Source organism: Teleopsis dalmanni, chromosome 1, assembly GCF_002237135.1.
Source record: "Teleopsis dalmanni isolate 2A chromosome 1, ASM223713v2, whole genome shotgun sequence".
NCBI classification, from domain to species: Eukaryota; Metazoa; Arthropoda; class Insecta; order Diptera; family Diopsidae; genus Teleopsis; species Teleopsis dalmanni.
In genome coordinates, this window is record NC_051846.1 from 85,072,334 (window position 1) to 85,095,138 (window position 22,805).

The 22,805-nt window shown below is 29.3% G+C and overlaps 1 protein-coding gene across 2 annotated transcripts; it reads left to right on the forward strand.

Moving 5' to 3' along the window:
* The first annotated feature begins 19 nt into the window (after positions 1-19).
* LOC119668654 lies at positions 20-22,777 on the forward strand. 2 transcript variants are annotated; one of them, XM_038078236.1, is made up of 15 exons: positions 672-750; positions 1,568-1,672; positions 10,319-17,227; positions 17,289-17,444; positions 17,501-17,739; positions 17,799-18,133; positions 18,197-18,275; positions 18,336-18,786; positions 18,853-18,910; positions 18,979-19,193; positions 19,256-19,743; positions 19,808-19,970; positions 21,898-22,101; positions 22,172-22,509; positions 22,581-22,777. In XM_038078236.1, exons 3-15 carry the CDS (start codon positions 10,378-10,380, stop codon positions 22,770-22,772), a joined length of 9,768 nt encoding a protein of 3,255 aa, XP_037934164.1. In that variant the 5' UTR covers positions 672-750; positions 1,568-1,672; positions 10,319-10,377; the 3' UTR covers positions 22,773-22,777. The 2 variants fall into 2 exon arrangements, with proteins under 2 accessions (XP_037934163.1, XP_037934164.1); XM_038078235.1 differs by lacking the exon at positions 1,568-1,672 and having other exon boundaries at positions 20-750.
* The last annotated feature ends 28 nt before the right edge of the window (positions 22,778-22,805 follow it).

Below are 22,805 nucleotides of genomic sequence, written 5' to 3' on the forward strand. Positions count from 1 at the left end.
TTTTACTTGCAACATAAAAAGAAAAAAATAATATATGAAACATGTTAAAACTTTATTGTTATTAATTCAGAATAATGTTTTGCGTATTATTATCGAGAGATAACAACCCTGTTCGTATTTGACGTGTCTGCAATTGTTGTAAACCCAAAAAACGAGGTGTGATGTGATTAATTAAGACTGCAAGTCTTTAAAAAATATTTAGTTGAAAATTAAAGTTATAGTAAAAAAATTTGTTTTTAAATAATATGGCTTAAATTGTGTAAAGTGAATTAAAAAATAATAACAAAAACGTCTAAAAATGTTTGTTTCTCAGTAATATAATCAACACCTGGCCACAAGCAATTGCATACTGCAGGCTGATGCAAGAATAAATCGCAAATATGAATACAGAATTAATTTTATTTGTTAAAATATTTTAAACAGTTTATATATTTACGAATTTGGTTTATAATACATAAAAATTAAAAAAAAAAATGAATACAAGTGTTAAAAGGGATAGTGTTTCGGACGCTAAAGAACAAGCAGCAGATACTGCGGCTACGGCTACGGCGGAGGCTTCCGGAGCTGTACAAGATGAAACGAAAGTAGTTAGAACCTACAAAGTGATTGATTTTACTAAGTTGAAAAAAGCTGGCTTGGATCGAGAAATTGTGGAAGCTGTAAAAAAATATGAGGTTCAAAACCCAAGAAAAGATAATGTTAACAGAGATTCTGTAGCCAGTTCTTCGAAATTGGCCAAACTAAAAAAAGGTAATACTGTAATGTATGTAGTATATTATTTTATATTATTATTGTGCTGCTTTATATTTTTACTCAACTTTTTGTGACAAATCATAGTTTTACATTAATAATTTTATGCAGGCGTGGCGTGATGGCCAATGTCTTTGCACAGGGATCGAAGGGTTGTGGTTCAATTCTTGTTTTACTTTTCTCTGATTTTTTTTTAAATTTTAATTTTAATTTTTGTTTAAACAAATTAATTAAAAAGTCTAAAAAATTTGGTTTCATATAAAATAAGCACTATTTCTTTGGATTTAGATTTTTTTGTATTTAATTAGTTTTTAATACGCAATAACTTTTTTGAATTCTTAGTGCAATGTTGTTTGCAGCTATCAGTAAGTGCTCTTATTGACATCTTCATGTAAAATTTTAGTTCTATTGCAGATCTAATCGAACAGTTAATATAGTAAATTAAAATAATACCCACCATTTTTTTTATTTTCTATATATGTATATTAAATGTCAATCCATTATAATATGAGCTAAAAATCTCTAAGTACCTGAAACCTGTATTACTTTATATTAATTTTTGTAAATAATATTTTTTTACTATAAATATACAAATTATTATAAATATAATAATTTAAGCATATCCTAAAATCGGATATCATTGTTATGTATTTAAACTAAAATTAAATAATTAAGAAGTTTATGGAGTTAGGGCTTAGATGAGTAGAACCGTTTGCATCATGTCCATTAATAAGTCTTTTTTTGTTGTCAAATTTCTGTGGTTTTTATTTACCAAATTTTGTTTCTATATTTTAATTGACCTTTTCTAAATTTAAAGTGTCAAATCTCTTGATTTTCTAAGGCTAAGAATAAGGCTAGAATTTTCTAAGGTTTCAAGAAACAATAGCAGTTTTAGAGCAAGTTTATTTAACAAAGGATTTGGGTAAGGACAGAATTTTTTCCCACTACGCTATACGCTTTTTAATTATTAATTATTTCAAATTAATTATTTTTTTTTATATAATATATAAATATATAAACTGTGAGTTTTTAATAATCGGGACACTTAATAAATCGCTCTTTTTTTATTGTAATTACTATTCTCCGGTAAAAGTAAAAATAAAATACCTCAATAATTTAAAACGTTTTATATTTGTAATTCCTATATAATGTGTGTACGAGCAATATCGATTTTTTTCTTGTTTAGGTCTTTAATGTAGCCATTACATTGAATTTAATTATAAAAGTAATTTTGCAATATATACTTATACAAAGTGTATCAAGGTGTGTCATTTGAATGGATACTCGGTGGTTTTAGAATATATGAATGGTTGTTTATTGCATTAAAAGAGAAAATAATCTGGGCATTTCAGTATACCGGGAACACTTGAAACATAAATATCTAAATTATCATGAACTTTAGGTTTTTTTCGGGTAAAGTGGCCACCTTGTGTTTAAGGAAGCCCACTTGAGCTCAAATAATGGCCCGGTGTGCCACTACAGGATTGGCGTTTGTTCATACAAAGATTAAAAAAGTCAGTATGCGACCAACTCCAAAAGACAACGACTTCCCTATTAGGTGTAAAGATGAGTCAACGTCGTAGTTCTATAAATTTGGCTAGGACTTTAATTTTGCTGGATGATAGCACGGTCAAGTCAGTAAGAAAGGGACCCCGAAGATTTTAGATCTTCTTCTAGCTAAAGATGGGTACACTGAGATATGACGTGAAGCACAGTGATGACCTCATCCTTAGAGCCACAAGCACAACAAATTTCATTATAGGGTAGATCCAGTCTCATAGCATGATCCGCATTAAAACTTACTATATATAAATATTTGTAGTAAAACCCTTAAAAGTAATAAGGAGTCATAAGAACTTAAATCAAAATTGAGAGCAGAAAATGTAAACCCTATAAATGCACAATTTTTAGTGGTGTATATATTTTGATAAATATATTTGATTTATAAAAGTTCATATAATCAAATTACAACATATATCAATAGATCAAAATTTGACGATAGTTTATTTTGTGTCCATCCAATTTCTGCTTTCCTAATTTTTATAAACGTATATGAGCTAAGGGATCAACTCAATAATTTCATTTTATATTTTTAAATTTCTTAGTCTAGTTCCACGTTTTATTTAGTCTTCGTATGGGTTATCATTTTATTAGAATTTTTAATAAAATAAAAACAGTTTTTACTCCAAAAAGGACTTAATTCTTTTTTTTTTTTTTTTGTCATCTGTAAACTGAATATAAAGTCTTGTTTCTTTTATTTGAGGTGTCTTTAAATCGGACTTACTTTTTTTTTTTTTATTAAATTTTTATATTATTAAAATAAATATGTATGACATACGCTTTTAGACTTGCCGTAACGATAGTGGTAAGAGGGTTAAACATCGGTTTCAATAAACCGATGTATTTTCTTATGTTCCGAGTTCAATCCTTCGCACATGTGCAAAAGAGAGAGCATATGAATGTAGGAATATTTTATTTATTAAAAGCTAATATTTTTTTATAAACAATTGTTGCATATTTAAAAATTTATTATTATTTAATTGTCCCAGAAAAGCCTTGCTAAAACTATTAAATAATGTATATATGTTTTTAAATTTATAGTATTATTCAGATTCAAATTACCATTAAATTAAAAATAATTTATGATTATTTGTTAAAAAAAATTAAATAGTAGTTAATAGTTATAAAATAGTTAATAGTTAAAAACATTGAATTAATTTAAAAAATAATATTGATTAATTAATAAAAATTAATTTAAAAAAATAATTACAAATAAAAAAAAATATTTTTAAATGAGTTTTGAACTTGGGTATTCGAAATACTTGACGGTTTAAAAATTATTCCATATTTGTCTTCCATAAATACCTACATGACTAAAAAAAAAATAAAAAAAAAATGTTATTGTATATCATAAATGTTATACAATAAATATATAAATAAATGTAATTGTATTTTTATATTATTTAAATACTAAAGTAATATCAAAAAAATAGTAAATTTGTGAACAAAAATACTAAACCTAAAGAAATATTAGATTATGTTTTATTTAATATATATAACAGCGGTTCGATATTCCGCAAAATTTCTGTCCTCACTACCGAAACCTATCTCAATACAAAATTCATATAATTTAGGTTTAAATTTAATTTAGGATAAATCATCTCCTTTGCATTAGTCTTTGATCCAACATATTTTTTATTACGTTTGATGTTGCTGAGTTCTAACGAATGTAGGGTCTTAAAAACTGCATCTTCTTAAATCAGATCATAATGTAAGACAAAAGAATAAATTTTATGCCCTTCACACGATAACCTTGAGATATTATATATTAAGGCGTCTTTAGTCGGGCATTCAGCTGCTGCAGTCCGTAGTTTTTTAAGCGAAATATTAAAATAAGGACAGCTGATATACAAATAGGTAGGCAGGTAGGTAGGTTATACCGGCGATCCTGTTGCTTAGGCCTAAAGGTAACACGGTATTGTATTACCGTATAATTAAATGATATTCAAATAAAATATGTGAATTATGTCAGCTGAAAAACAATAGTGTAAAAATATAAGGCACATCATACATTTTAAGTGACATTATAATGGAAGAGAGCACAAAGGAGAAAAATATACATTTTTGAATGAAAACTATTTCTTTAGCCTTCAGTGTAGTCGTCTTTTGGAAATTGGTCACCTCTAAGATTTATACTCTAAATTAATTTTTCGTTAAAAGAGGTATATTGAAAATGTGAGGATTTGTTGCTCTAATATTTAGATTTTGGATTTATTTAAAATAATGTAATCAGTATAAAATTGTACAACAAATTATGTTAGACATATTTTTATTAATTTTGAGATTTTGGTACATACAATCAATAAAACTCAGAAGAACATATATTATATGTTTTTATCCCAAATTTCTTTTTTTAGTGTACATAATTTTTGTATTTGCATTGTTGCTTCTTTTTTCTTCTCTCTGTTTGATAAAATAGAGTGAGAAAAATAAGGTGCCTATTAAATATTTTAGCAATTGTATTTTTGTACTGAAATTTCATTTTAATAGATTGTTTTTATTATAGTTGTTTTGTTTAGGGTGGTATTAAAATTTTCTGTAGTAAATCACTGTGTAAACTATTCAATGTTAAAAACTGGTTTAGAAATTACCGAACCTTTTTTTCAGTTTTTAAACTATAAAAATTAAATTTGGTATATAGACAGATGTTCTGAGAACCTCAAGCAATTGCTTGAATGATCAAAATCCTATAGCTGCTACATGAAAAAATTAATCCAAAATAATTAAAGTCTGTTATTGTTTAAATATGATATAAAAATATTGATTGGTAAAAATTGTTCTACGAGAACATGAATTTTACCCATAGTATCACACTATCTAATTATATTAGCCGTACAAATTACATTAAAAATTTTATATATGTATGTGAATCTGCCCTTCTGGGCGAAGCATTGAAGGTCTGTTCAAAGTTTAAATCAAACTCTGTTATGGAAATATGCAATTATGTGATTCCAAGAATAATCTGAACCTTTTCAATTTACGCAACACCGTTTTCTTCTAAGTTTGTGGTAATCTTCCATATTTCACTTCTATAAAATTGAACTGTCCATACATTTGTATTGAATACTAGAAGGTTTGCAGCTGTGGATATTGTTTGCATCCATTTTATATCTTCATATAAAAAACATTAGAAACTTCAATTACTAGAAGTAGTAAAATAAATGTGTCGTCGAGACGTTTTTATAAAATACTTTCTATAAAAATCTGCTTCTAAAGCTGTCGAAAGCATTATTAAAATCATTGAAGGTTGCATACATTAAACCTCAATATTTATTATATTAATTGTATACGGACGTATTGCATTATTAAAATCATTACAAGAAAAAGTAGGACTAAACTCTAATGTACATATATTCATTCAGTGAGCTTTCACCAACGTTAAAACTCCTTGCCTGGCAAATCGCTGTAAATTTCATTTGAAATAGAAATGATGATTCTGCTCATTCTGCGGCATTGACCTTTTTTTTGGTAATCTGGTCAAAATACCGTTACTCCTTCATTTTCTATATTTGTTATATGGCGAGTAACTACATAATTGCTTAAATGTTGTCGTTTCCTGAAGACGACAGTATTTTGTTAGTTATAAGATGTCATATAATACTATAACCTATGTTGGTACTGCCCAATTTATTACTCGAATTATTGGGTCAGATATAGTTGACATTGAGTCTTAGCAGGCTGTTATGTACTTCGTTGGAATTATCCGCCCATCTAAGTAGTTGTTCAACGCACCTCGTAAGTAGTTTTTATCTTGTACTAGGTAGGAATCAGCAATTTTTAATAAGAGCCTGATAGATTGTGGTTTTTAGTTGAAATAGAAATTAAAAGTTAGGGATGATAATGAACCATTCCGTGATTCGTTCCTAGCAACATGAATTTTTATTTTATGTATATTTTGATTAGCAATATTATATTCATGTATGTATTCTATTCTATATTAGCGTATAATTGAGCATATTTAACTTCTGTTTTGTAACTCTGGGAATGAAAGAGGTTGCTCAAAGCTGATGTTACCGACGTCTCCAGTTGTTGTAGCGCTGCCAATTTATATAAAAGCAATATGGAATTGAATGATTGGAATAAGAATTTAAATAATAATAATATTATTATTGAAACCCTTTTTTTTTATACAATAATTAACTTATTTATTAGTTGTGGTTCCAGTTTTTGAAATTAGATTTTAATATATAATTTTTTAGGTAAAATTAAAGCTGGTAACGTTTGAGACGGATTTTACCTAATTCCACTGTTATTATTAATCTAATAAAAAAAATCTGGTCCCGGCTCCCGAATTTAGTGACTTTTTTTTTTTTATTAAGTTTTTATATTTTTAATAAAAATATATATGACCAAAACTTCACGACTTCTTGTTACTACAACGGCAGGGAAGGTTAAACGTTGGTTTAACAAACCAATATATTTTCTTATGTTCCAGGTTCAATCCTTCGCACATGTGTAAAAGAAAAATGCGTTGAAATATTTTTATTTAAAAATTTAATTGTTTTTATAAACAATTGTAATTATAAAAACAAATTATTACTAAATTGTATTCCGGAGAGCCATAATTACTATTAATAAATAATTAATATTTGATTTTAAATTTATTGTATTTTTCGGACTAAAGCAGCAATTAAATTGAAAAAAATACAATATTTAATTTTTAAAAACTGGTAATTAGTGTGTTTATTGTTCAAAATAAATAAAAGTATATTAAAACTAAAAATATTAGCGAACTATTAAAAAATGGTAAAAAGTAATTTTTTTTTTATTTATAAAACACATTAAATAATTATAAAATATTTATTATTAAATAAAAAAAAAATATTTATGAGTTTTGAACTCGGGTCTATAAAATACAAGGCGGATCCAAAATCGACTTCCTTTTCTCTGTTCTATAAATAAATTTATATACCACACAAAACCATAAAATGGAAGTATAAGTCATTAAACGAAATTGAAATATAAATATTCATTAATTGAATTTATTGAGTTCATTGTATATCAGTGTTTTTTGTAAGTGTTTTTTATTAAGATAATAATCTCTGCATGGTTTATCAAACCACTGTTTCTCATTGGTCCTTCACACTGTATCGATTGCGGCTTTAGCAGAATCAGTTGAAATTTCGAGACTGTTTTCCAGTTCACAGTTACTAAGCCATTTTTCAGTAGTATTAGTTTCCATTAGAAATTGTTTCGAGTATCCTAGGGAAGCCAAGGTTTATACTGGCCTGCAGTGCCAAATATCCGTATTTCTAGTAAGTTCATTTAAATTTTTAAGTAAATTTTAAAAAACCGTTTGATTATGGTTTTAAAACTTCATGTCACAAATTTCTAGTAGTGGGTTTATTTCATCTAAAGGCGTTTGACACAATGTTGCACACTGTTTTGCATAATGACTTGACTTGTGCATCTATTCCATACTCACAAAACAATTGATCTACAAGTACCACCACATAATTAACAAAACGACTAATCTACAAATAATATTGCAAGTTCAAGCAGGTGTTACGCATGTCTAACATCTAACCTCAAAAAGTGATTTACAGTTATTATTTACATATGTCGACAATTTTGGTTTGTCTGTTAGCCCGTAAGGAATTTTATATTTAAAATCAGCATTTCCTCAAACACCTAACCAACAATTTTGGGTATTATTCCACTTCATTGTGTAATCGATTGAAGAGTCATAATAATTAATGTATTAAAAATGCTTTCTGGATGCTTTTGTGATAAATAAAAATTTTGCTAAATACATAATAAAATATTGGGCGTCTTATAGTAGTTTTCAATACAAAACTCTGCTTGACCCACCGGAATAACACTCAGACGTGTTATAATTCAACACTGTGCGGTAAAGTGTTCCGACATCGCGGCGATCTTTGAAACACAATGCTGCTTCATTTGTGAACCATATGATTTTTATTTTGCTTTTGGTTAGTGCCGAAGAAGTTAAATAAAACTTGTAGTCTAGTTTTGCATAAACGATTATCTTTTTTAATATTCGTTATAAATGGTTACTCACTTAAATTATTATAGTTATATTATTTATAAAAGCAAATATATAATATACATAAAATATACATAAAACATATGCAGAACATATCAAATATTTGCATAATTTTAAGTACTCTTCCTAAAATTTTAATTCAGAAATGTGAATCGCATTTATTTGAATTTGAATTCGAATTTAATAAAACCAGATTTTATAAAATTCTTATATATATCATTAAACAATATATGAGTACTCTTGACAATCTGTTTCTACCTTATATTGCGTTTACACTGGCTGAAAATTCATTTGTAATTCATTTGTTCTCATTTCAAACAGCTGATTTTTCAACTTGCATGTTGATTTGATTTTTGGCCTGTGCCAAAAAAATATTGCATGAAGGTTAAATATGCCGTCAAACCTTACAATATAAATTTAAAACATATTTTTCTAAAAAGAGTGCATTGTTTTCAAGGAAATGCAATCACCAAATATTTGTTTACCTTTTTTTGTAAATATATCAAAACTAGCTTTCTCAAACTGTCAAAATGCCATGAAAAGCCTTTATTTAGGGTATGATCCATTATATTCATTTGCATTTGGAACATATTTGGAACTCATTCTAACCTCGTTGCAACGCATTTATACAGAATGAGATCCAATGGATCTCATTTGCGTTTGAGATTTTGTATGCAAAAATGAGTCATTTGCTTCTCATTTTTGATTTTTGACCAAAATGAGCCATTTGAGGCCAGTGTAAATGCCAGATAAGGCACGGTGCACACAATAATGTGGCTGTTGATTATTTTGGATGCAGTACAAAGAAAGCTGGTGTATTTGATGTATTTTGTGTACTTATGTAATATTTATCTTAAATATAAAAAATAAAATATATTTTAAACATTTTAATCAGACTCTTATACCATGTTCTCACTGCAGTTAAATCAATTTATGTTAATCAAATTAAAAATTGGGCGTCTCCATTGACATAGGTTGATTTATGCATGTGGAAAGGCTTTTATGTGTCAGAAAGTTCTGGGAGAGCTTTTGTTTGTTTACATTTAAATTGTAAGACATCGACATTTTTAGTGTAATTTTCCCTAATTTATTTTAACTAAATTACAAAACACTAATGGGAACATACTATTACTGCGTATGTTTCTGTCGATTGTGCTTAATTTGAGTTATCGTTTAATTAAATAAAATTAAAAAATAAAAAAAAAACGAAAAAAATTTGTTTTTAAATAATTGAATAATTTGTTTGTTTATAAACAAATTGCATTTTTTTTATTATCAATTAATAATTTTAAATGATCATTTAATGTCATTATTATTTTATAATGAAGCTATCTTTTTATTTGTAACGATTTAAATAATTTATTTCTTTATAAACAAATGCATTTTTTTATTATCAATTAATAATTTTAAATGAACATTTAATTTTATTATTATATTATAATGTAACTATCTTTTTATATATAACGATTACTAACAGTTTATGAATTCTGTTGAAAATAAATAATTGTCTATTATAAAAGTCATATAACCATTAACTGTTCGATCCACACTGATTGAATGAACACACCTTTTGCGTAGCGTTCTATTTCTCATCCTATATAATTGGAATATGTTCACAGAAACGTTGACAATTTGTATATCACCACGATAATTAAATCCACGTCCTCTAGTATTCATATTTATAAATTAATTTTATGTTAAATAATGTATCTAATAAAACTTTACTTTCATTATAATTTAACTCTCGCTACTCTTCCTTTTATTTTTAAATGTATACAAAATCAGCTGTTTTCGTAGCCATCAATTCCACCTTAAGCGTATAGTTAAGATTTTCATTTATGTAGAACGCTTCAATTTTTAAACTAATTGAAACTAGTTGGACGGTTAAGGGCGTTATAATAAATAACGAACATGTGTATATAAATTGTTAATTTACTATTATTTTATATGTATCGCTTATTTATTGGTAACTAATTTAACATTTTTGTGTACTATTTCTAGAAACTTCTAAACGTAAATATACAAAGATTGTGCCTCCTAAAATTACGATAACAAGACCTATGGAGTCATATACAGAAGAGGAAAGTCTTAAATGCTTAAATTCACCAAATAAAACAGAACGCTTAGCTCATGTTAAGTATTTATTAAATAAAAAAATATTGAATAAAACAGTGAATACTCAGCCAACAACAGTTATCATAGAGCCAAAAAATGCTGTTACCAATATAAAACCAGCAAACTTCATGGTGCCTGAAAAGCAAAAAATTACACTGAAACCGCCAATCGCTACATATGGGAAAAGTGCACCTATAGTCAAAACACCAGATGATGTCTCGAGGTTATTACATTTTGATACAAGCAACAGGTGTAGTGGGACTTCTACAGAAACTTCAGCAGCACCCGTACACAAAATACTTAATTTTTCTAATAAGATGTCAACTCATCATAACCCCGGTTCGAAGAAACGTGTGGAATATAAACCAGCAACGTTTAAAGAGAGCTTTCAAAATTTTGTTAAACAGCAGAATAAACGTAATCTAAACTACAACAATCAAGCGTATATACCTCAAGCGCATCCAAACACCGAAAATATTAAGCAAATTAATCGCATAGTAGCTGTTACACCAGTTATTTGTAAATCTGAAAGCCATGCTTTAGCTGGACAAATATCCTTTCCGGAGGTTTCGCCCTTAAAATCGCCATTCCCAACTACTAGTTTAACGTGTGATACACCACTGCCAACGATATCTACTTTTAAAACATGTTTTCCTTTAAATTCACAAACTGAGATATTTGGCCAATTTCAACAGTCTACAACATTCTCAAATTTTGCTACCACATCGAATTCTAGTACATTGGAATCTGATAATAATCTCATTGTATTGGAGGATAAAGTGCTTACACAAGAAGAAAAAATTGACATTGCTGCATTGGGTCTGTCAAAGCAAAATATTGAAGTTCCACGAATCGAATTTAAACAACCTGCTTTGCCTGTAAAACCAAGAAACGTTGAATTTTCAAATGAAATAATACTTTCCGAAAGCACTTCTCGTGATGGGAAGAGTAAATCCATTTTGCAAATTCAAGATATCGAATTTTTGCCAATACAAGATACGCAAATTATCAAAATCATTGATCGAAATTTGGTTGATGATAAAGTCCTGACACCGAATTTTGCAAATAAATCGGAAGAATTTTTCGAAACCAAAGAACTTGATACGTGCGAAGGTAAAAAGGATGAAGAAAGTCAGGTGTATAAAAACGTCAAATATGATGAAAAATCCATTCCAGGGAATGAGTTACTTCCTTTAAATACGGATTCTATAAATAATATTATAATATTAGATTCTGTAAAAATAAACAATATAGTTTGTCCCGAAATTTTAGAACAAGAAAATCGAATTAATATTGAAAATACGATAGACTATTTTGATGAAAAATCAACGTTAACGATTCTTTCTTGCCAAGAAAACAGTACAGATTCTTATAAATCTAAAGGAAAACCATCGATAGAATTTGCTTCAAGTAAAGAAAATGAAGTTGAAAGTGCTATTGCCAGCCCGAATCAGATTGAAAGCGAACTTTCAATTTATTTAAAAGACGACAGTACTTCTCAAATTGAAAACAACAATAAATCACCACTAAATCACGATTCAAGTTCCAATCCAAGTAAAACAAATGCGTGCGATAAAATGAGTTCGAAAGCTAACAGTGATGACAAATCAGAGTTATTTAGAGATGACAAAACGTCTATGGAACACAAGAATGTAGAATTACAACGAAATTTAATGTCAAGACAAAGTAACTTAAATAAAAACGAAGAATTGAATATAAATATAAATAGTGATTCTGAATTAGAATTTTTGGAAGATACCACTTCCAATGAAAAAAACAAGAATACGTCAGCGTTTAATCGGGACTCATGCTCCAGAAATTCAGATGAAAGTGAAAATTTGGATATAAGCATAAATAGCGATGATGAATTAACAGGAGTAGATTTCATTAATTCTTTAACATCAGTAGCTGTTGGTATTACAGCAGCAGAAATGAAACTGGCCGCTTCGTTTGTAATGGATGACGCAGATACAGATATACTACTTTCACCAAAGACAGATAATGTAGAGTCGAGTATGTCGTTACATGAGACAAGTGATGAAAATGCTGTGATAACTAAAGATGTCAATGAAGAGTCATACGAAAACATGAAGCCAATTGGAGAAAAATATGAAAAATTTTTAAAAGATGATGTCAAGAGATGTGTCACGCAAGAAGAAATTTCAGAAAGTGTGAAAGAATTGCATGTAGTGAATGTAACGGAATCAGAGAAAGTTAGTGAAAAAATCACTACAACTACAGAAGTTATACTTCAGAATAAATATTTAATAGATTTAAATTCTAACAATGCTGATACATCGTCCGATGTCAGAAGTTTTGTGCCGGTAAAAATATCAAATAAGTCGGAATCGGTTAAAACAGGTTATGAAATACTCAAAGAGGGGGATGTTGAGATTGAAAAGGACTATATAGATAATGTATCATCTCAAATTATAGAAAGTATATATCATGGTAGAGATCTGAAAGTTTCAAATTTACGCGATTCCTTATCAAACGACATTCTAACTACAGAAGTTACAAATGAGCATATCATTATCGTAGATAAATCGATTGAAGCAGATAACTTACTTTCTAAAGATGATGATGTTGACGTCAGTGAATATAAAGCTGATGCATGCATTTATCTTACTTCGGAAATTATGTTTCAGTGTGAAGACAATAAAAATGTCAACCCAGAAAATGCCTTAGAAACCAGAAAAAGTTCAGAAAAAGTTTCAAATGCATTTGAGTCTATTGCAGATGTAAGTCAATCAAATACAGCAGGCTCCAATCTGCTTAAGAATGATGATAAGAGTACAAACGAAGATATAACCCATATTGTTCCATCAATTAAAAATAAAAGTTCAGACTGTGGTTTAGAAAATTTTACAATTTCCGAGAAAATTTCAAATGAATTTGCCTTTAGTACTGTTGTAGGTGAGACTGTTGAAAAAGTCGTTAGTCCACTCGAAAAGGTTGGTAACGATTACAAATGTATAGACCAAGCGTACTTAAACGAAGAAATACGTAGAAACCATATGCAACCGAGTATAAGTAATTTGCAGGAAAGTAATAATAAAAATGTCTTAAATAAAATTGATAGTGATTCGAAAAATAATATTACAGAGATTACTGATATAGAATTACCCAATAAAGAAAGTAATGACAATTTTGAAAAAATAGATGAGAAAGCTTTAATCGAAACAACAACAACAAAAAACAGTTCTACAGAAACTTCCGTTTCGAAACGTCCTTCAAGATTAAAAAAAGGCAAAATTAATTTAGTGCAACGTAAGAAGGTAAGCACACAACCAAAACTAGTTCCAACAAAGTTGGCGATAGAACGAGCCCCCCCCGGTACAGAGATTATATCAACAGATGTTCTCAATAAATTTGATGTGTTATCCTCTAATGCAGATATTGATGTTAAAGAAATTATAGATACATCTATTCATGAACTCAAAGAAAACTCCTCACAAATTGAAATTCATGTAGAGATTGAACGAAGCACCTCAGATGAAGAGATTATATCAGCTGATGTTCTTAACAAATTAGATGTGCAATCGACTGATGTGGATAATGATTTTAAAGAAATTAAAGATGCTCCACAGAAAAATATTTATGGATTCAAAGAAAACTTCTTACAAAATGAAACTCATGCAGAGATTGAACGCAGCACCTCAGATGAAGAGATTATATCAGCAGATGTTCCTAACAAATTAGATGTGATATCGACTGATGTGGATAATGATTTTAAAGAAATTAAAGATGCTCCGCAGAAAAATATTTATGCATTCAAAGAAAACTCTTTACAAAATGAACTTCATGCAGGGATTGAACGAAGTACCTCAGATGAAGAGATTATAACAGCAGATGTTCCTAACAAATTAGATGTGCTATCGACTGATCTGGATAATGATTTTAAAGAAATTAAAGATGCTCCACAGAAAAATATTTATGGATTCAAAGAAAACTCCTTACAAAATGAACTTCATGCATCAGGTAGAAAATCATCAGCCGAAAAGAAATCTTTAATTCTAAATGCGATTAAAGATCCTCCAAAACAAATATTAGCCGCAGCGCAAAATCCATTTAAGTGTATTGATAAGAAGAAACCTGGTATATGTAGTCTGTTGAAAAATTTGGAAAATACTGAAACTTCAAATTCTAATATAAATTTTAAAAGTAATATTAGTTTAAATGAGTCCGAAGTAAATACAACAGAAAAAGAAACAGTTCAAAAGGCGCAAGTAGAATTAAGTACCACAGCCCATTTAGAAACTTTAGATCAAGGCAAAGATAATGGAAAAGTCTTTTCCTTTGTAAGTGAGATTGTATCTGAAAAACCATCAAATGAATCTGCGCATATTATCAATGAACTAATTACAGAAAATAAACCAATTCTATTGAATGAACATAAAAATAAGAAAGAAATGTACAGTAATTGCGATTTGAACAATGCACATGTAGGATTTGAATATCAAAATATGGTAAAAGAACATTTAAAAAAGGACTGTAACACATCAAATCAAACAAAAGATGTTCATTTGAAAATAGAGAAAGATAATATTTCAACTAACTTGATACGAGGTCTTCATAAAACAATTGAATGTGAAAGCATAGCATTATCGGAAAAAAATTTAATGCAAGATCAAATGGAAAGTAAAGAGCGGCATATTGATTTTAAAAATTTAAAAAGTGAAGCGTTAGAAAATAATGAATCTTCCAAACAAAACTTTAAGAGAAGTTACTTTGAAAGTTTCAGTGTTAATGTAGATGAAGTGCACAATTCCTCGGATGATTTATCTTTGAAAAAATTTGAAAAGAAATCTCGAATTGATAGAACCTATGTAAGTAGCGACGATAATTCCCTTAATGATGAAACTGCATTTGAGTATACCTCACAGAGGCAATTTTTAATAAGAAATCGTAAACGATTACGCAAAACTGCTGAGCAATTAAGTAAACATATTACTTCAGTTGTATCTGAATCCGATGATGACAAAGAGTCACGTGATGATGATGATTTTTTAGGGTTCGAAGAATTATCTGTATACTCTGAAAGTGTAAATAAACGATCAGATATTATAAATAATTCATTATATGATAATTTAGTTTTAAAAGACCTAAAAAAGGTCTGCACTTCTAAAAAAGTGCAAACACCACAGAAGGCAAATATGAACTTAGTTCCGAAAAGCAATATATCGATACATAAGAAAATGAAAAAGCGTTGGGAATTACAACAGCAACCGTCATCGGAAACTGACATTACTGATGACACATCACCTGCTGATGATGAATGCGATGACAATCTAAATATTAAAACTAAACATCAAACTCAAAATATTATTACTAATCATTTTCAAACTGATCCGATATTAAATTTGGACTCAGTTGTAAAAGGGACCCCAGTGACAAATTTAGTAATCCAGGAGTTATTAGATTCAAACCATCAAAAACAAAATTTTGAAAGTACCAATCCGTTCTGCCAATCATTAAATTTGAAGTTAAATAATTTAAAAGATGTAGATATGGACTTTGAAAATTTTGAGTTATGTAAAAGCGAAGAAAATAAAAAAAGCGGTGCAGAACTTAACGGAATTCCAGTAATATCTGATGCTAAGGTCATAGAATGTGTAAACAATTTGAATGAATCTGATTATGCACAAAACAATACAGGAAACAATAAAGTTGTCTCATGTAATGAAAATTCTGAATCTCATATTGAGGATTGTACTAAAAATTCAATTCTCAAAGATAATATCTATTCCGAACTTATGATAAAAGATGATGGTGAAATAAAGAAGAAACGTGGTAGAAAAAGAAAATATATTGAAACATCTGATAGAATTTGTATTGTAGATGTTTCTAAAAATTCATTACAGAAACAAACAATGGACACAGTAAAAAATGATCACAAACCTACCACAGAAAAAATGATTCCTATCCCAACAAGTGAAAGTGTAGACACGTCCGCGTCCTATTCTGTTTTTAAATCAGTCGCAGAGATTGTGAGCGATCAGCCGAAATTAGTTCCTACTTCCATTGAAAAATCAATTTCAGATAAATGTCTTGATTCAAAATCTGTTAGTATGGGCGAAACTACTAGCAGTACAAATACTACAACGGAAATTCAATTGTTGAATGTCGATAATAACAAAACGCTACCTTTTATAGGTGCACATCCCGACACATTAAAAGAAGATGATCGAAAGGAGTCTGAAATTAGTGATAAAAGTGTGAGAATGAATTCATCTCAAACCATTTGCACTACAAACACCGTTACAAAGAAAAAATGTGGACGACCTAAATTAAATTCTACAAAAAAGGATATCACACCAAAAAAAATTACTGATGCAAGTAATCTCCATTCAAACAAAATTGTGATTATCTCTGAGGATAAGGATAGTGTATCAAATTCAGAGATTGATATTAGTGATAAGTCGAAAATTGACATTACTTCAATTGAAAATTTACAAAACCCGCTTCATACAACATTTGCTATTGCTGGTGAAAGTAACAACGATGAAAATATTACGGATATGTCAAAGTTAGATCATTCTTTTAAAAAGGAGAATGAAACCAGCTTAATAAGTTCTGTGATGAATTTGTCGCGAAGCAAGTGTGATTTAAATGTTGCTACAAAGAAAAAACGTGGACGACCTAAGCTTACTTCTATCCAAGATGAAACCACACCAACAGATAATTACATTCCAAATAATAATTTAGGCATTAAAGAACAGAAAAAACGTGGCCGTCGTTCAAAAGTTTTAGCTGATGAGGACCCTTCGTGCAATAGCGTGAGAACAAATAATGGTAAGTAGGTTATGAAAAAGAAGAAAATTGAGCAAAAATTTGAATTTATAAAAAATTGCAGAAGACAACGAGACTTCAATAGAAGTTGCACATCAGAGTCAGCTTTTTAATCCGAGTCCAACAAGCAGTTACATTCCAAATGAAAGTCCAATAGTTGAACAGAAGAAAAAACGGGGTCGCCCATCCAAAGTATTTCTTAGAAATGATGCACTTAAAAGTAAGAGGGAAAAACCTATATTAAAAAAATAACTTTTAATTTACATAAAATTGCAGATGAAGGTGATATCTCAGCAGAATTTGAAACTCAGGGAGAGCCCTTTAATCCAAGACTGTTGCTTATACGCCATCGCGATGAATTAGAGTCCGAAAAAGTACTTACGGAACCGGAGGACCCGAATACAGTTGCAACAACTCAATGTGGGCTTTGCTTAGGAAATACAACCAAAAAGAATTGGGTAAAGCATTTGTGTGAACATTACGGTGTTGGTTGGATTCAAGGAGAAAATAGAATTGTAAATTCTAAGATTATTTAAATGTTTTCGTTTAATCGATGACTTTATATTTACTTTAGAATGTTAGATCGCGTTCAATCGTGATGTCAACAATGATAAATTTTTACAAAAAGGAATCAATACAGGCTCTAAAGTGTCGGATGTGCTCCCGGGCATATCGGTCGGCTCTGGGCTTATTAATGCATATTGAAGTTTGTGGTTTAAATTCAGTACGTGTTTCCTGCGAATTCTGCAATAAAGAATGCACCAAATTTACGTTAATAGTACATTTACGCTCGTGTTCGCGTCGATTTGGAGAGAGAAGTCCAAGTAAAGAAAAAGAGAAAGAGAAGGAAATAGAAAAAGAAGAGGTTTTTAATAATGTCGGTCGGGTTAAGAGAACATCACTTATGAAGTAAATATAGAATCGGAATACCCTGTACTCTCAATTATTAATTTAATAATATTTTTTATTTAGAGCTGAAAAGAAATTGAAAGCTATTGGTGAGGAGTTTAAAAACTCAGCGCTCGAAATGGATGAAAATAATTTTAAAAATGTAATATTGTTAATTGTTAATATTGTTTATATTGAATGCAATTAATATTTATATTTTTAGTACTTTAAATATGAACTCTCATTGAAAGAGCATGAAGAAATTTTGGCAAACGCGTTTAATAAACTTGATGTAGTTAAATGCCCAGCAAAAACATGCCATTCAATATTAGAAAGAGAGCAAATCAAGGAACATTTAAGCGTATGTCAGCTTTTGTCAAAATCAGGATACCATTGCTTAATGTGCACCAATGTGTTATTGGCCACTAAGGAAGAAGCTATTAAACATCTCATATCGCTTCATAAAAACGACTTAAAGTTAGATTTCGAAGATGATGGGTCGAACTGCAGCGTAAAAAGTGGAGAAGAACCCAGTGATGATGATGACTGTTCGTCAGGTGTTAACTCTGATGAAAGTAATGATGAAGAGGGTTCAGCTAAAAGTATTACTCTTAGTGTGCGAAGATTTCAGTCTAAGGAAAGAAAAACTCCTAGAATAATTTTGAATAAAAGAGGTTCGTATTTAATGGCATAATAACTATTTGTTGATTAATTACTTTACTGCTTTTTATTTCTTTTAGTATATCCACAACGTTGTTCTGATCCCACAGAGTTGGTGAAACGCAAATGGAAGCAGTTGTAAGTGCCGGTTACTTAAACTTATAATTAATAAATATGTATATAAGAAAAAATATTTTTATTTCCAGTACTTCCAAAAATTTTAATAAATCCCCTCTCTACATTAATGCGTCACCCTCGTATTCGATAAGCTCAGAAACGAATATAAGAAATCGTTTATTGTCCTCAGAAACTTCAATGAAATTTGCTGTTTCTGATAAACATACGTTTACGAGTGCGCTTGGAACTATGGAGCACGATGAATGGATGGAACTTAAACGATTTGAATCAACAAACTTTCATAGTATGCTTCAGAATTTTATTATTTGTTCAGTTTGCAAAAATACTTAACTACTTTATTTACAGACGAGCATTTAATATATATTGGTGGCCCTATCAAAATGATTGCTTGGGTACCACTTCCGAAACAAGTTCAAGAGCAATATTTCGCTGTAATATACCGAAAGAGTATGGAGAAATTTAGCCGTTATCAAAACACAAAAGTAAATCCTACGTTTATTTTGATATACCAAATGAAGCAAAACGCGACAATAATTGAAGCTAAATTACATTATGCCATTAATGTGTCCGAAGGTCCAGTGCATTGTTTATCATTTTTACCAAGTGGCGGTTATGATGAAACAACTAACCGATTGGGGTTATTGGCTGTTGGTAGTGTAAAAAATGAAATTAACATATATTCGCTACCATTGAAGTTAACTGCTGATCCGGATTCAGAGTTCAAAATAATTGATCTAAAACCTTATTTTGTTTTATGCGATAATCATCCTGATAACGAATCAAGTAATGAAGACTTAATAAAAACACAATGTTTACAAATTTGTTGGTCGAAGGTAAGCGAGATTTGCTATAATAATTAAGGTCCCTCTTATTAACATTACTTCTGAATATCAATAGGCGATCGGGCATAACCACATATTTGCTAGTTTTCACAATGGTTGTATCGGCATATGGGATATTAATACCGATGAAAATGTAAACATAAACAGCTTTCAGAAAAATGGTCTCAATATGTTCGTACCCTTAAACTATTTCTTTGTTGGAGAAACAATTGTTAATGGTAAGTATAGATTGTTTAAACGTTTTGGAATTATATTTCTAAATATAATATATAACAAATTTTTAAAAAACTTTAATATTCTCTTCATTATTCATGAATAAAAAACTGTAGATATTATTTAAGTTCACGAATTTCGTTATATTGATTAACTTAAACACGCTTCAGTAACGAAATATTTAAGATTAAAAAAAATTGTTCACTGAAAAATAATATTATTTAACATTTAATTAAAATAAAGTTCGACCATCAGTTGGCTAATGAACGCTGACTCTAACCTTTAAATGTGGCAGGAAACGAGTTCAACCCTTGGTAATTGCAGTTTAAAAAAATTTATAAGAAATAATTAAATAATTAATAATTAAATAATATAATAAATAATTAGATACAAGAAATAATACCAAGCCGACTGATGATGGGTATTTGGCAATATTCGAAACAGTCTATGGTCAGCCAAAATTCAATTAATTAAATAATATAAAAAATAGTTGTTGTTGTAGTTTACTACCTTTCGAAACCTTTCATAAAAAAGTTACAAAAATAAATTAGAATGTGGTCTGTTTCAATTTGTATACGAGTATAAATACATTTAAGATTTTATTATACATTATATGCACAAAAGATCGACCACATAAGGTTTTGAAACTCAATTTAGTTGAAGTATTTAACGCGAATACAAACGAGTAATGAATCGAAAACACTTATTCCATAGAGAAAACTTCTAACTTCTACACAAATAACTGTAGTCTAACTGTAGTATGACGCAAGGGTTGGCTTTGGATTCTTCTTGAATTATTTAAGATGGTCTGTTCGTTTTTTTGATCGCTGTATTGTTTCTCAAGTAGACGTTGTTTGATTCTTCAATCAAGAATTTGGTTGTTTAATAATATTACTATTAATCTCATCAAGTGAATGTTGAAATTAAATGTTGCTAAGTATATCTAATATGGGTTCCGGAACACAATGACATTGAAGGGAACTATATGATTAACGAATTGATTAGATATATTGCAATATCTATCAGCTACCTTTAAAATATTGTTCAGAAATAGTGTTATTCTATAAATCAACAAATACTTTTTTAACGTCAAGGGTATCTATAAGGTTATGATATGCATCAGTGATGTATCTACGGAAGGATTTAGGATTTAGGATACCTTGATTGAATAATGAATTACAAGAATACTAGCAAAAAAATATTATAAAGTATTTCTCTTCCCCGCGGCGATTTTTGATTATGGCACTAATTTGTATAACCGGCTAGAATATTGTTATCATTAATAACGTATATCAGGGCTATCCATTACCCCATACGTTCACGGGCCAAAACCAATTACTGTGCAGATAGGAGGGCTGCTGAAACAAGAACATACGTTCATGGTTTTTTTTTTTTAATAAAAAATACGGGGATGATGTTAAATTAAGTGTAATTAATTTGATTAATTTGAATTTTTTTTCTTGGGTCACCATAAAAATAAAATAATGTGATGTTACTAAAATATGACAAAGAAAAATTTGCCTAATTGTGGTAGATTAGAATCATGTCGCGGAGCACACAAATATTAGCCGCGGACCACAAGAGGCCCGTGAGCTGTGCTTTGGACGTAACAGAGAAAGAAACAGTGAAATAAATCCTCTGCATCTGCTTTTAGCTAGCTTTAAGTAGAAGTGTAGAATATTTACTAAACATTTATGCATTTAGATCTCTTAAGTATTCTGGTCTCAAGGATACTTGAATTAGTTCCATAAGTAATAAGCAGTTAATAGTGTGTGGTACTAGTATCATAACCAACCTTCAGAGTCTGAGTGAATTACTTAAGAACGAGTGCAACTTAAGAACGAAATAATTTAATTGAATTATTCTTTTGCAATTTTTTTATATGTTATAAAATTTTATTGTAAATAATCCAAGAATGTTGTTTATTTTTAGCTTTAGATGTGCATTATGATACAAATGGTCCCCGTTGGCTTGCCGCCGCATGTGCTCGAAGGAAACTCATTGTATTTGATATACGAGACTTGACTCAACCAATTATTCTTAAGGAAGAAAACTTGAAAAATCTTATTCGTAGTTTAGATTGGCCAATTGTGTGGGAAACAGTGAATGTTGGACTCTGTGATACATTACCAGGCTGTACGTATAAACACATTATGCAAACTATATGTTTGGATACCTATAATATTTGTTTAAATTCTTTTTGCAGATGGTTGTACAGCAGTAGCAGTAAGTCCTATAAACATTTGTTACAGCAATTGCAGAATTGATAGCATGCTTTGTGGAATCGGTCAAATACATTATAATCCAAACATTAATATACAGGTCTGTGGATCAGACAATGGTGATATAGTGTTTTTGAATGTACGGGAGCTACACTTGGATGATATACTACTAAAAACTTTACAAAATTCAAGAGCAGTTGCTGCAATGGATCTAAAATGTTTGAATAATACTATAATACCAAAATGTATAAATACTGAATGGCAATTGCATGAAAAAGATTATAAAAATCGTTATGGCGTTGTGTTCGGACCTATATTAAAGGTAAATTGTCGACATAATTGAAGTATATTTGAATAAATTATTGCTATAATTAATTTTTTTTTTATTTTTAGTATAAACCGGAAAATAAAACCAGTTATTTAAATAAAGAACGTATACCTAAGCTTAATTTGTTACGTTATACACAAATAAATTCAATCAGATGGAATATTAATCCTAACTGCAGTAAATTTCTTGCTGTTGGGTATGAAAACGGTTTCCTTAGGTTAATTAATTTTAATAAAAAAGCATATTTTCATCAATAACACATATAAATAAATAAAAAAATTTAAGAATTT

Coding starts and splice junctions, on each gene's coding strand:
- LOC119668654 (XM_038078235.1), top strand. CDS start 474: ATGAATACAAGTGTTAAAAGGGATAGTGTTTCGGACGCTAAAGAACAA. Junction 19,744..19,807: donor TACAAATTTGTTGGTCGAAG/GTAAGCGAGATT, acceptor GAATATCAATAG/GCGATCGGGCATAACCACAT. Junction 22,510..22,580: donor TGTTCGGACCTATATTAAAG/GTAAATTGTCGA, acceptor TTTTATTTTTAG/TATAAACCGGAAAATAAAAC.